General features: G+C 45.6%; 2 protein-coding genes across 2 annotated transcripts; one reads left to right on the forward strand and one right to left on the reverse strand.

Moving 5' to 3' along the window:
• Window positions 1–202: 202 nt before the first annotated feature.
• Window positions 203–8,201, reverse strand: MTO1 (mitochondrial tRNA translation optimization 1). Its single transcript, XM_061358520.1, is given in 13 exon segments — window positions 203–500; window positions 502–696; window positions 875–1,032; window positions 1,528–1,646; window positions 2,332–2,503; window positions 2,585–2,789; window positions 3,248–3,378; window positions 3,633–3,823; window positions 4,443–4,555; window positions 5,732–6,021; window positions 6,629–6,746; window positions 7,596–7,795; window positions 7,983–8,201. Coding segments are annotated over 13 exon segments (2,202 nt in total). The 5' UTR covers window positions 8,194–8,201; the 3' UTR covers window positions 203–401.
• A 384-nt stretch (window positions 8,202–8,585) lies between these two features.
• CGAS (cyclic GMP-AMP synthase) lies at window positions 8,586–14,152 on the forward strand. The gene is made up of 5 exons (XM_061358522.1): window positions 8,586–9,234; window positions 10,042–10,264; window positions 10,936–11,184; window positions 12,064–12,166; window positions 13,214–14,152. The coding sequence occupies exons 1-5, from the start codon at window positions 8,737–8,739 to the stop codon at window positions 13,554–13,556; spliced, it is 1,416 nt and encodes a 471-aa protein (XP_061214506.1). The 5' UTR covers window positions 8,586–8,736; the 3' UTR covers window positions 13,557–14,152.
• Window positions 14,153–14,451: the final 299 nt, after the last annotated feature.

Genomic DNA, 14,451 nt, shown 5'->3' on the forward strand with positions numbered 1-14,451 from the left:
CCAAGTGTTTCCTATTGGCTGACATCACGTTACAACCTCACACTGTGCGCAGTTACTGCACAGCTATGAACACAAGTACTGAAGTCCATGGGACACGTCTTCCAGCTCAAATCTTCTTGTGCTGCCATGAACTCAGCAGTAACATTTCTTACTTGTTTCAGAAGACCAAAACACTGTCCCTTCCAAGATGCTTTAGAACAGATTTTTACTATCTGACATCTTCCAAATTAGAGGAATTTTAAAAGCAATTCCCCTGTCTTTTCATTTGGATTGGCAAACTCAGGCTGCATTTAGGTTCCTGAACATTTACTTAAGGTCTGCGCTTTCGTCATCTTTGCTGTACTCAGTGACACTACCACAGGACACAACTGGAACTGGTTTGGATCCAGCCAGCACAGGTTTTATCCATGAAGAGGCTTGTGAGCACAGGTGATCTCACCATGTACTCTGGCAGGAGGGGTTAGGCTTCTCTGCAAAGGTGTTTTAACAAACGTGCTCTTGCTTCTTTTCAGAAGACTTTGCTGAAATCCGTCTTTGTGAAGCTGCTTTCTCTGAGTACATTTTCTCTGGGAAGTATTTGTCAGTCTGAGGTAAAGCTGTTAGCCTCTCTGCCTTCTGGTGATTGGTTTTCACAAATCTTAGCAGGTTAACAATAGCAGCTGGTGTAATTCCAGGGATGCGGCTGAGTGCACCAATCTGCATGTGGAAACAGGAGCAAGTTAACCAAGAACAAACCTACACACTAGTAGAAAAAAAAAAGAGACTGAAACCTGTGGGTATTCCTTTCCCTGATTATTCTCACCCCCTACACCTCTTGGGAAGACACAGAAAGGATTTCATTGCTGCTCAACCTTGCTGTGACCCAGTATCTTACCGTCTGGGGACGGTTAGAGTCCAGTTTTTCCCGCACCTCCAATGAAAGGGATGCATCAATGGCAAAGTAATCTAGGTCCTCAGGCAGTCGGAGGGCTTCATCACGACGCACTTCTTCTATTTCCTGCTGTTGGTTCTCCACACACCACTCGTAAGCAGCTGTGATGGAAGATGAAGGAAACATGATCAGACATGGATGTCTATGTGAAACAGGTCACCTGCAGGAATTCTTTGAAGCAGAATGAGCAATTCCGCTGAGACTGTCAAAAGCTCCTAATGAAGTTTCCAGCTGCACAGACTAAAGAGACTAATTCACATCACTACTTTGGAATTAATACTCTTCAATTTGTTACAGGAATTAAGATACACAGGTTGGCTTTTCCTTTCATCCCAGCAAAGCACAGTCTATTTGACAGAGCAGTAAGAAGGAAAGCCCCAGGAGCGGACATGACTAATTATCTCACCCCACAAAGTGAAATACATCCAGGTGACTAGCACAGAACTGTGGTCTATGGTAAAAAGTGCATGCTCTAACAGTGTTTCATTTTGCTAAGCAGTAACATGAAAACGCACTGGGATGAATGGATTTGCTCACCCCTTACTGAACACAACATACACAGATCCCACTAAGAGATTCTAACTCTTGTACTCTACCTTCTATTTTCAATCTCTCTGCCAGCTGTCTCCATTGAGCAAGCTTTCCCAGGGGCTCTGGGACAGCCCTTGCCAGAAGCTCCATGTTGGCCTCTGGATATCGAAGGACATCAAAGGCACTGTGGAGAACAGGAGTTAAGTTTCTATGGTAGGAAGGAGTCACTTGCATAAGGCAGATTTACAGCTGTTTCCAGCTCAAACTTGTAAAGATCTCAGCATAAGCCACAACTGCAGAGCCAAGCTCACCCCCCTACTATCTCCTCTTGGTATACAAAAGAGCTGTTAAAACTCTTGAAGAGGGGCTCTTTATGAAAAATAAACAGCAAGATGTAGGGAAACACAGACTGAGTTAGGTCTTAGTCACTGATTTAAAACAACAGAAAAGAGAAGGTGAGATAAAGGATGGGTAAGGGAAGAAAGGCCTCTGTGTACAAGAACAGCTACCATCTGATGGTAGCCTGAAATCCAACTGCCGCTTTATTAAGCTTTCAGCAAAGCAGCAACCCACTGCACAACCATAACCACTTTGTGACACTCTCAGTAAGGACTACAAAAACTGACAGGGCCAGTGGAGAACACCCTTGCTCTGGGAGCCTATGTCAGCACTAGGAAATGCAGCACAGTAAAAACACCAATGTCGCACTTATTCTATGGACAAACATCAGGTGTCTGTCCTCTAAAGGTGATAAAGCTGGAATCTTAGGAGTATTGATGGCTTCAGAAAGGATGGACAACTGCTGTGAAATTACAAGCCAGCTAAAGCAAGCATAGGTCAGACCAGAAAGCTTCAGCTTTAACCCTTACCTGAGAGGCAACCTTCGACCGCTACTGATAGGAACTTCTGGTACTAACTGGGACCATTTGGATATGCTGAACTGAAGGGATTTTAACGTTGCAATTCCATCCTCTAAAGCAGCTCTCATCTTAACTGCTTGTTCATATCGCTGCTGTGACACACACCCAGCTTCTTCAAAACCTGCAGAGACAGATGGCATAGGAGACAGAGATCTATGACAAGGCAGGGCTGCTCACTGCAAGAGCCACCACAACAAAATACCTCTGTGGGTGAGCCTTGCATCAGCATTATCAGGCCGGAGGGACATGCGGAACTCCACACGGCTGGTGAACATCCGGTATGGCTCACTGGTGCCCAGAGTGGTAAGGTCATCGATCAGGACACCAATGTAGCCTTCAGTGCGGCTGACAATGAAAGGGGGCTTGCCATGAACCCGTAGGCAAGCATTGATCCCAGCAATCACACCCTAGGCAGACAGAACACAAAACAGAGTTACCAGTCTCTTCCTGGCTGAAGTACCAGCACATCTGCCTTCAAAGACTCAAGTGTCAAACTGTATCTTTGAAAATGCAATAGCCTGTTCTAACAGTGTAGGCAGCTTTTTTCTTGTCATGTTATTAGTATCTGAAGGGCTTCTTGGCCCCTGCTGACAGGCGTAGAGAAAATTTCCATGTTTTCAATTATATGCACTGCATAGTTTCCATGCTGAAACATTTGACAGTGATTCCAATTACTTTTATCACTGCAATCTCAATAACAGCAACTGCAGATACCAAAAGTAGTGATATCTGGGCAAGTCTGGAATCAGGGTAAGCAACAAAAGTAAGAACATCTCATTAGCAGAAGATGGGCCTAGCAAGACTATGTATCAAAGACAAATGCCCAGGCAATATCCCTTTCTGAGCAGCGATCAGATTCACCCACTTGAGCTGCAGCTTCTTCATAGCCTGTAGTGCCATTTATCTGGCCTGCAAAGAAGAGGCGCTGAACAAGGCGAGACTCCAGAGAAGCAGTCAGTTGGCGGGGATCTAAAAAGTCATATTGCACTCCATAGCCTATGACAAACAAGAAGACAGATCTCATGGGAGTGATTTTGAAGGTTCCTTTTACTGGCAAAGACAATGAGTGGGGCAGAATGACTCAGATTATCAACTTTTACTTATTATATAAAACCAATCAAGGCAAACCCCCTACATTCAAGAATTAATTTTGTTTCCTATTTCCTTTGTTATGCTCTAAACATAATCTGGTTTTTATTAACTGGTAGCCAATATGACAAATAGATATAAACCTATTCACCCCCCCTCACCTGGCTGTAAGATCTTGGCTTTTTCCAAGCCTGGGATGGACCTGATCACCTGCTCCTGAAGCTCAGGGGGCAGTGTCATCGACACACCTTGGGGGTAAATAACATTGGACTCCAAGCCTTCAGGCTCCAGCCACACCTGATGTTCCCGGTTTGGGAAGCGCAGAACCTTTGATTCCAGAGATGGACAGTACCTGCAACGGTAAATAGCCAGGAGCACCACTTGACATGGAGAAAAAGTAACTTGCCAGGAGGAAAGCAAGAGAAACCCACACACTGTCAGGTCGTACCACTGAGAGCCTTGAATGATGCCACGCTGTCCTGGAACCTTTGGGTTTTTTTTCCTGCTTCCTAGTAGCTGGTGCAGTGCTGTGTTTTGTCTTTAGCCTACCAGCCAAAAGGGTATTCCACAGCACAGCATGTCATGCTCAGTATATAAACTGTGGGGAGTCACCCAGAAGGCCCAGATACCAGGCTGGGTATCGGCTGGTGGGCAGTGAGCAACTGTATAGCACATCACTTGTGTTTATTGGTTTTTTTTTTTACTTTCCCTTTTTAGTTTTATATTCTCTCCCCTTGTCATTTCCCTTATAGCTATTAGTATTATTACCCCTATTAGTTTTGTATTATAGTTTAGTTATTGGATTGTTCTGATCTCAACCCTTGGGGTTTACATTCTTTTGATCCTCCCTCCCCATCCTGCCCGGAAGAGGGGGGATGCGTGTGTGTGAGTGAATGGCTGCATTACTGGATGGGATTAAACAATCACACACACACACACACACACACACACACACACACACACACACTTACCGTGGACCCCTTGTTGTCTCCCTTATATGGTTGTTCAGGTGGAGATTATCACAGATAATTTCCTGGGCTTTCAGGGTAGTGCGAGTCAGGTAACACAACAGCTGATCTTCTGGCTGAAAGAGGCCAGAGCTCACTTTAATTTAACCCAGTCACAACTAAACAAGTCTGAGGACTTCCAAGGTGGCTTTTTCATGACACTTGGCTTGCAGTTCTTAAAGACATGGGCAGTGCTATCTATCATCCTGACTGTACAGACAGAAGCAATCAGAGAACTTCAGCAACATGCCCAAAAGCAGACCAAGAAGAGAACAGAACCAGAGAGCCCAGGCCCAGAATCCAAGTTCTGTTCTATACACCGTATTCTGAATTGCAGGATGGATATTCCTACTAAAGCACCATGTTATATAACAGCATTCAAGTTAACCATGGGACATCAGAGCTCTGAAGTAAGAGAAGTGCTGACCCTACAATAAACAGCCAACTGATGTTTGGTGAAGAAAACCAAAACAGAAATCTCTTAAAGCCCTGCAATTAACATGGAAAACAAATCCCTCCATGTAAAGTATTTCACTATTTTTTATGAAACAGTCAATAGACTCACATTCAAAATAATAATGTTGCACCTCAACTACTTAAAATCTTTCCTACACATACGAAGTACTTCAAGTGCTACTAACTTCACCTCCACCCTAATTATAGTAAGTTATTGTAATTCCTATAAGCTCTTGGGCAAATCAACTCCCGATAATTAATTCTGTTATGTTTAAGTACATTATGTAAGAACACCATCAATTTTCCAAGATTTTCTTTAGAAAATTTTCATCTGCTTTCAACTTACTGCAAATATATCCACCTCTGAGCTCTGTGGATGACTGTCTTCCCAGCCAACACTGTTAATGGTCTCCAGTTTCAGTATTTTAATCCTATTCTAGAGCCAGGGTAGCAAGCAAGACATCATAAATCTCCACAATATGGGTCTAATAGTGGAAGTATTTTGTAAAGCCACCCATGTAACCAGCACATGAATACTAACAATATCATATTTTATGCAGGTCTGACCTGAGAAGTAAAGCATGTCTGGTTCACAAGTTGGTAAGTGAGAGGAAAAAGGTACTTGCTCTCAAAAGAAAATCCCTCTGCAGTGGGGATCCTCAGAGACATAAGACCTCCAGTACTAGTACAGGCCAGCTACCTTTTCCAGCCATCAGTTTCCCAACTGATTCTGAGCATAACGATCCCAGAACCACTCCCCACCCGCCTCTGTATGCACTTGGTGCATGCTCTCCCACCTTGATCCACACATCCTCACTAAGGAAGCTGAACGGCACCGGAGGATTGTCAGCTGCACGTTCCTGCAGACCGCTGAAATCAATGGTATCTTTGGCAAGTCGGGGTGGTGTTCCAGTCTTCAGCCTGCCCACAGCAAATCCCAGTTTCTCCAGAGTCTGAGCCAGCCCAATGGCTGGTTGGTCCCCCAGACGCCCAGCTGGGTACATGTCGAGTCCAATGAGGATCATACCCCTCAGGAAGGTACCGGTGGTCAGGATAACACTCCCAGCATGTACTGTGCTCCCATCCCCTGAAACAGCAAGTTTTCAGAGATACACATATTTCAGTATCAGCAAAGCCCTGCTATCCTAACGCTCTGTCTAAAACTAGACTGTTTGCTGAGGGTTTATCCACCCTCTATGATGTAACAAAATCAACATTTCAAGAATAAAAGCATCAACAGTAATAGCTGCAGTAAGCAGCATTTCTTATTCCTAAGCATGCTACCCCTAACACAGAAAACCCACTCCTGGGAAAAACCCTTATCCAGGCCTTTATTTCAGAATGCTTTTTTACTAGAACAGCAAGAGATAATAAAGCACAAGATGCTATTATTAAGATGCCACTGCCCTGTAGTGCTGTCAGCAGCACATACTGCTTATCAAGTCAAAAATGCAGCAGGGAATTCAGCATCACTAGCCTGAAGAAAATCAAACTCATGTAACCTTCCACTATCCCATCTATTCAGGTATGTTTTTCATTGTATTACACATACTGACCTAGTTCAGTTCACACTTAGTCTAAGTCACCTCTATCAGTTAATTCAACTCTCTCACTGGTGAATCAGAAATGTTTACCCCAAAGGCTGCTCTTAGTGTAGAGGAACTGAAGGTGCTTGCTGAGTTACTAGCACATACCCAGAACGACTCCAGTGACTTGGCACTTTCCAGGATGGTCTGGTTCTGGCTCTGTCAAGAGAAGATCCTCCACAGACGCCTCACGAACTGTCAACAGTGGTGTGTTAAGGATTTCTTTCTGTCATGAAAGGAGTTACTGCAAAAATCTAGTAAGTTATGAGACATATGGGCAGTCCCAAATTCTGCTGATTTCCAAAACATCTATCACCTTCTTCCCCTTTCCATTCTCACCAGTTCACTTGGCAGACACTCAGTTACTGTACTATGTACTATCCTGATCTATCAAACAGAACTTCTCAGACACAGAGTTCAAGCTCAAACAAAATATTTTGGGCATGAAGTCTGGCCTGTATATAAAACACTAGAAAAACTTTTAAACTATGCTGAGCTCCAACAGCTCACACTACATTAAAACACCAAGCAGAAAGGTGTACAGGTTTGATAAGAAAACATTAAAAAACAAAACAATTGGTGTCTGTGACATCGATATCCTGACACTTTGGATCTGAGTAATTCATTCTAACACTCCAGCCCACAAGCATGCAGAAAAAAAGCCCCTGGAAATAAAAACGTGTTTGTAAACTAATCATCACTCTTGACTTTCTCTTAAAGTGTCCTCACTCCCATTTAACAGCAGCTGCCATTTCTACCAGGCTGCATATACAGATATTCCCATACACGGCTAAATATAAACGATTAAAGCATCCTTGAACAGGGTAAACTCAGGGCCCCAGACACTACAGATGCTCTGGAACCCCTCCGCCCCAAGCTGGGCCAGAGCTGCAGAAGCCAAGTGCCGCCGCCGCCGTCGGAGGGCTGTGGGGCAGGAGGGAGCCGAGGGCAGGCTGCCCGTCCAGCGGACAGCGCCCACAAGGAACCGTCTTGCCTCTGCACAAAGCAGTTTGACTTGTAAAGGTTCCTACAAGGGGTGTTCACCTCACCACACCCCAGCCCAGCCCGGCCTCACCTGCATGTGCTCCTTATAGAGGCCGCGGTCGATCTGGGCGCGGAGGCCCCACACAGCTGGGCCCTTGCAGCGGTTCAGCACTTTGTAGTGTACCCCGGAGCGGTCGCAGACCCGGCCGCACAGCCCATCCAGGGCGTCCACCTCCCTCATGAGATGCCCCTTCCCGATGCCACCGAAGGAGGGGTTGCAGGACATCTCCCCTACGGATGGGACACACCGACACCGCTCACCACCGCCGCCCAAGGCGCCCGCAACCTCCTCTCCTTGGCCGGGGACACAAGAGGCGCCCGTGGAAATAGGCCCGACCCGGCTCCCCGCGGTAGCCCTTCCCCAAAGCCCACGGCTCAGCGTGGCCCCACCGGCCCCCGGGCACCCCCGCGGCGGTACCGATGGTGCCGATCTTGTGCGTGAGCAGCAACGTGCGGGCCCCGCCGCGAGCAGCAGCCGCCGCCGCCTCCGTCCCCGCATGGCCCCCGCCGATCACCACCACCTCGTAGCGCGGTACCGCTGCCGCTCCGACCTCGCTGCCCGCCCGGCGGTACCAGGAGAGCGGCGCCGAAGGTAGAGCCAGGCGACGCCAGCTGCCGCGCAGCAACATGGCGGCGGCTGCGGTGGCGCCACAGACAGCGAGAAGGACCGGAACCGGCAGCGGGAGGCGGGTGAGGACACTTGCCGCGCCTCAGCCGCTTGGGGGCGGAGCCGTTTGTGACTGCAAGGCGGCATCCGCGGGGTAAAGCGCCGCTTCGCGGCCGTCCACTGTGCTGCTCCGTGAGGCGAGGCCTTGGTAGGCGGTGCCTGTTGCCGGCGAGCGCTCCCGGCGTCTGTGTGCCACACGTCCCGTTGGTGGGTGGGGCCTCCCGGGAGGGAGAAAACGCTCCCAGAGGATTGGAGGGAGGTGGGGTGGTGTTGGCTGGTTGTCGGAGCTTTCCCGCGCTTGGGCTGTCACCAGGAAAGCACCGGGTAGATAGACTAGGCGGTGGCTCTCAGCGTGGGAGGCTTGCCCCTCCCGCCCGGCGGGACTTTCGTTTCTTCGGTGGAGGCGTGGTATCTGCAAGAGGAAATTGCTCGAGGCGAGGGACGGGAATCTTCTCCCGCTGGGCAGCGGCCGCCGGTCAGCGGGCGAGGAGCGGGAGTGAAGGCAATGGACGGTGCCCGTGGCAGAAAGCCGCAGGGCGGGCGCGGGGCGCGGCCCGCAGCTCCGCGGGGCCGGGGCGCAGGTGGCAGCCGTAGCGGCACCGCTACATCCCGAGGGCCTCGGAGGGAGGGATCCACCGCCCGTCGGCGGCCCTCCGCCACCAAGAGCCTGTCGGCGGGCCCTGCAGCGAGCGGCGGAGAGAAGCTCCCCGCTCGGCGGAACGGGACAGCTGTCACCAGAGTCCCCGCGGCTCGGAGGCGAGCGGAGGTGCCAGACGGGGCGGTACCGGCCTCAGGGGCTGTCCTGCGCTCCCCGTCGGTAGCGGGAGCCCCGCGGTTACGGGAAGTGGTGTCGCGGCTGACCCTGGTCCGCGAGGACGTATCCGAGGCGTCGGAGCTGGTGAACAAGGTGGTCTCGCGCCTCATCCAGGCTCTCCGCAGCAACGGCGGCAGCTTCAGCTCCATCAAGCGGCTGGGCGCCGGCAGCTACTACGAGCACGTCAAGGTGGGTGCGGAGAGAGGGGGCGGGGGGGGGCAGAGAGGGGCGACGCGTCCCGCGCCGGTGGCGGGACTGCAAGTGGAGCCCCGGCAGCGGGGAACGCGGCGGGCGCTGCGCCTGTCCCTCGAGAACAACTGTTAAGTTGGCTCTTCCGGACGAGAAAGGGTTATTTAAGAACAGTTAGTTATGAAATAGCTAGCGTACTGAAAGATGAATATGTGTGCGCTCAGTAAGTGACGCTGCCTCAACACGAGTCGCTTTAAAGCCGTAGCAAGCCCCTGCCCGTGCACAGCGCGCAGGTATACTTGGTGTAACCGGAGCAGGAGTCGGGAATACCTCTGCATGAAAAGCCCTGTGCCTGCTTTCAGTTTATCGTTTTTCCAATAGTCGGGAGAAATAGCAGTACCTTCTTTCTGTGTCCAGCTCGGTCTGAAACAAAGTCAAGCACGGGAAAATATTTTTTATTATTATTTTAAAGCCAGCTCCAGGCATAGCAATGCTTTTTCTGCTTTTCCTTGCAGCGTACAAAAGAATGACTAAGATCAGCATTTATGTATTAGAACGGCTTAAGAATCTTAATACTTCCTTAAAAAATTGTAAGTTGGAAAGCTGGGAAGTGAACTGCTGTCAGCAAATTGCTCCTTTCCACTGCAACACACGGCAGTCTTGTAATGCAAACCCACGGAAACAACCTCACATTTCACCCCAGGTGTGAGAAGTACACTACGTCGTAGATAAAACTGCGACTGGTATAAAAGCTTAAAGAGAATAAAACCTGTTGCACATTGACTGTTTCGTTCTCATGCTCTGCAGATATCAGAACCAAATGAGTTTGACATCATGCTTGTAATGCCTATTGCACGACTTCAGCTGGATGAATGTGATGACACTGGAGCCTATTACTATGTAACATTTAAAAGAAATCCAAAAGAAAGATATTTGTTGAAGTTTTTAGATGAAAACGGGAAATTATCAGCCCTTAAAATGCTTCAAGAGCTAAGAGAAATTATTAAACAAGAAGTGAAAAACTTTAAAGGTAAGTATTGACAGAACAAGCTTCACCTAAGAGTGCCAAAAATCCAGTTACATTGCCTTGTTGTTAACAAGATGTGATTTTCCCCCCAGTCAAGTGTCTCTGTGGCAATGTAGCTATAACTGCCAAAACTCAGGCTAAAGTTGAAAACAGCACTGCACCGGCTACTAAGAAGGAGAAAAATGACTGCTACTGCTGAACCCAGGACACCTGTCTATTTTGAATCTGCCTGCTGTTGAACTGGTAGCAACAGGAAGAGCTTTCTCTTACACGCTACCTAATATTTTATATCGGACTCTGTAGAAAACATATCCCCTCTTAGGGTCTTCTTTTTTCCCAAGCCTTCAGAAATACTGTGGCCTAATCTCTTTGGTCTCAGTGTTTTCAATAATGAAGCAGTTCACTGAAAAACATTCCTGCATTTCTCATTCTGTAGATACAGTAAATCAAGCAAACACAGCTGTTCAAGAAGAGTGTGCTCAATTTCGTAGAATTCTTCAATAGGCCTTCTTACTTAAAATCCTGGATAAAGGAGGATAGAGGATAAAGAGGCAATGTCTGAACCCAGATATTTCTTTTGACTGATTTTAAATTCCTCTTAGCCTGTTAACATCCTTAAAATAAGTTTCTAATATAGAAATTTATCTAAAAATCGCTTTCTTCTTTGTTGCTAGATGTGGAAGTAACTGTGCAAAGGAGAAAGGCTGGAAGCCCTGCAATAACTCTTCAGATCAAAAATCCTCCAGCAGCAGACATATCAGTGGACATCATCTTGACTCTGGAAGTTCAGCAGAGCTGGCCACGCAGCACACAGGATGGCCTCAAAATTGAACTGTGGCTGGGAAGAAAAGTCAAGGGACAGTTCAGAAACGAAGCAATTTATTTAGTAGCCAAACAAAACAAAAAAGAAAAGGTTCTAAGAGGTACCTCAAATACAGACAATAAGTCTATGTTATGAAATATCTACTGTAGAACTTGACCACTTTCAAGTGCTCTAAAAAAGGGTATCCAGATTCTGTTCAGTATTCTGTTTTCAAGGTACAGATCTTTATCTTATCCTGGATATATCTGGATCAGAGACAATTGAAATCAGTCTTTAAAACCATCAGATCTGTGGTACTGCTCATTTTGTACCAAAATCTAAAGACAAAACTGCTCTGTCTGGTTGCACACTGACCATTGCTAAGAGCATTATATTAAATCTGCCAAGTCAGACCCATGGATATAAACCTTTCCTGTGCTAGTGCTGTACTCAACAGCAACATGCACTCCTCAGCTTTTTAAAAAAGTAAAAGGAGCTTTCTAAAAAGGCAGGAACATCCCTGTAAGTGGGACTGTATACACAAGTTACAGACTTCTACATGAACTAAACTGTACTTTCCTAGCAAGACACTTGGTTTCTCACTGAACACTTATATGGCTACGTTTTTGTTTTCTCCAGACCACTGTCACACCAAGCATACATGAGTTTGCAGAAACATCACAATTTGTCATCGTTCTATAAGAACTGCCGATTTTAGCAAAAAGAGTTCAGGCATCTTAACAATGCCAAGGAAATAATTACCGGGCTATCTCTTCCTGTGAAATTCAATTGCAAAGAGTAACTGAATCAGGCAAGGGAAATAGTCTCATTTATGAAAGGAAGACAAAAATGGCTGCTGGTGTTTTTAAAAGAAGGGGTTGAGCTGTGTTAACCCCTGGTTTTAGAAACACAGAATGGCTTTTTTTTTTTTTGTTTTCCTGTTGCAGACACTGGCAGCTGCTGCTGTGTAACAATTTAACAATCTTGTACTCAACTTTAGGAAACACCTGGAGACTCTCTTTCTTGCATATCGAGAAGGCCATGCTGAATAACCACGGCAGCTCAAAGACATGTTGTGAATCTGATGGACTGAAGTGCTGTAGGTTGGTATTCCATACAAGTATTTCGCTTTAATCCTGTGTGAGCCAGGCTAGCACTGTTTAACATTTAAGAACGTGATCTGACGCTGATTACTCATAATAGAGGGAGCAAGAATAAGGAAAGCTTTTATGAAGCACTGTCCTACAGCAGAAAAACACTCGTACTCGTTGGACATTTGACTTGTAAATGCTCAACAAGAGGAGGAGACAAATCACAGGTTTACACTCCAGCCTTGCCTTGGAAAGCAAAAACGTGCTACTTGTTTAATCTTTCCCAAACTCAGTCCTGTTTAGAAGAACCAATTTAGAAGTCTGATGACTCAGCTTTCTGAGCTTTGGGAGTGAATACCTACACTTCATACCAAGGCAGTTTCTACAATGATTATGAGGAAAGAACCTGCCAAATGGGATCAGGATTTTTCACTCACATAAAGACTGTTTTCCACATTTCTTCAAAGAACAAAACCCAAATGAGGTACAGAACCTCCCATTAATGGCAAAGCAACTTCTTAGTTTACTTAATTACATCTGGTGCTGAAGCAAGAAAGTTACAACTCATGCATAATTTTTTGTCTTCCCTTTATGACAAGCAAAGACAGACATGCTACACCCCTACCTAGCAGTGTATTAAACTGTATATATCTCTTTTCCTCATGGCATGTCACAAGAAGGTAGTGAAATACCCCAATATATCAGAAGGGCAGCTTTAATCTTAAGTAGTGCTCCAAGGTCATGGTACAGTGGGAAGGCCGCACTGTGTGAGTACGCTGCTGACCAACACTTCTTATGTGGCTACCAGTGACAGTGGTGCACACACACAAACTAGTTTAAAGTAGAAAGCCTTCGCTGTTAGAATTTGACTTCATACACCGTAGTTCTGGATTATTCAGCCTATTGTTGCACTTCTTTTTAGATTTTACTCAAAACATCATTGAAAATGTTATTCAAGTAAGAACATTTTATTTTCATGAATACTGTGTATTTAAATACCTAAAATACATATTTAGAACTGTATAGAAGATACCTAATAAATTCTTATTTATTTAACAGGAAGAGTTGTCTTAAGCTTCTGAAGTATCTTCTAGAGCAACTTAAGATGAAATACCCCAAAAAGTTGGAAAAATTCTGTTCGTATCATGTCAAAACTGCTTTTTTCCACTCATGCGTCACATGGCCAAACGACACAGACTGGCATTCGGGAGACCTGGATTATTGCTTTCAGAAATGTCTGGGATATTTTCTGCATTGCCTGCAAAAGTCTCAGCTGCCACACTTTTTTATTCCCAAATACAACTTGCTCAGCCTGGAGGATAAGGTGAGCAACGACTTCCTTTCAAGACAAATAAACAGTGAACTGAACAATGGATTCCCAATATTTCAGGAGAGGTTTTAAAACCACTCTTTACAATAACTATCATGTAGATTTGCAGATTTAAAACCATAAATTTTGCACCTTAAGCTACTCCTCAGTAGTCTGATACAGAAATCAAAATCAAGAACACAGAAAAAAATTGCATACTTCTGTTATAGCTTAGCCACAACCCTTAAAAGAAATAGGAATTTAATATTTATCTTCTGTATCCAAATACAGATGCCATCTGCAAAGTATGCTCGTGGTATACTAGGAATGTATAGAAGAATTTGCAAGTTATTTTCCTACATGTAATTTCTACAATTCCAAACAAAGGCATCAGTGACTGCATAAAATGAAAAAAAGACAATTTTATTTAAAATGAAGATCCACTGCAGAATATCACAAACACGCTCCTGCTTTCAAAACGTAAAGGCACTGGAGCTGCTTTCATATAAACCAGAACAACTTCTCCAGACCAACTGGGTGGACAATCACCACCAACAGTGAGTGAGCAGAGAGAGAATATGTTATCAAAACATTATGAAATTCCTTATCTTATACTAGTTACTTATGGAGTCTTCAGAATTGCTTTGGAAATTGGTTTTTTTTTTTTTTTCACTGGACTTTGGATGGGAGGCAATTTTTATCTAATGTGCTGCAACAAAGTAAAAGTTATTATGCCATGAGCATTTGTGTGAGGTATCTTGTGGAAAGAAATGTATCTTCAACCCATACCAAGGTGGAACAGTCTCCCTGTGCAAGGTTTTCAAAGCCAAAAATGCAGCATGAATCAGAATTCAGCCCAGTTTTTCTCACACTGAAGAGTCTGTTAGGAAAAGAGTAACGGTAATTATTTCCTATTATTAAAAATGTGCAGGTGATAATACACAGCATTTGGGAACAGTTGTGCTGTAAGTAAATAAATATTTTACGT

This window comes from Neopsephotus bourkii, unplaced genomic scaffold, assembly GCF_033783945.1.
Source record: "Neopsephotus bourkii isolate Nb327-2 ecotype Australia unplaced genomic scaffold, CSIRO-AGI_Nbou_v1 NB_947, whole genome shotgun sequence".
Lineage (NCBI taxonomy): Eukaryota > Metazoa > Chordata > Aves > Psittaciformes > Psittacidae > Neopsephotus > Neopsephotus bourkii.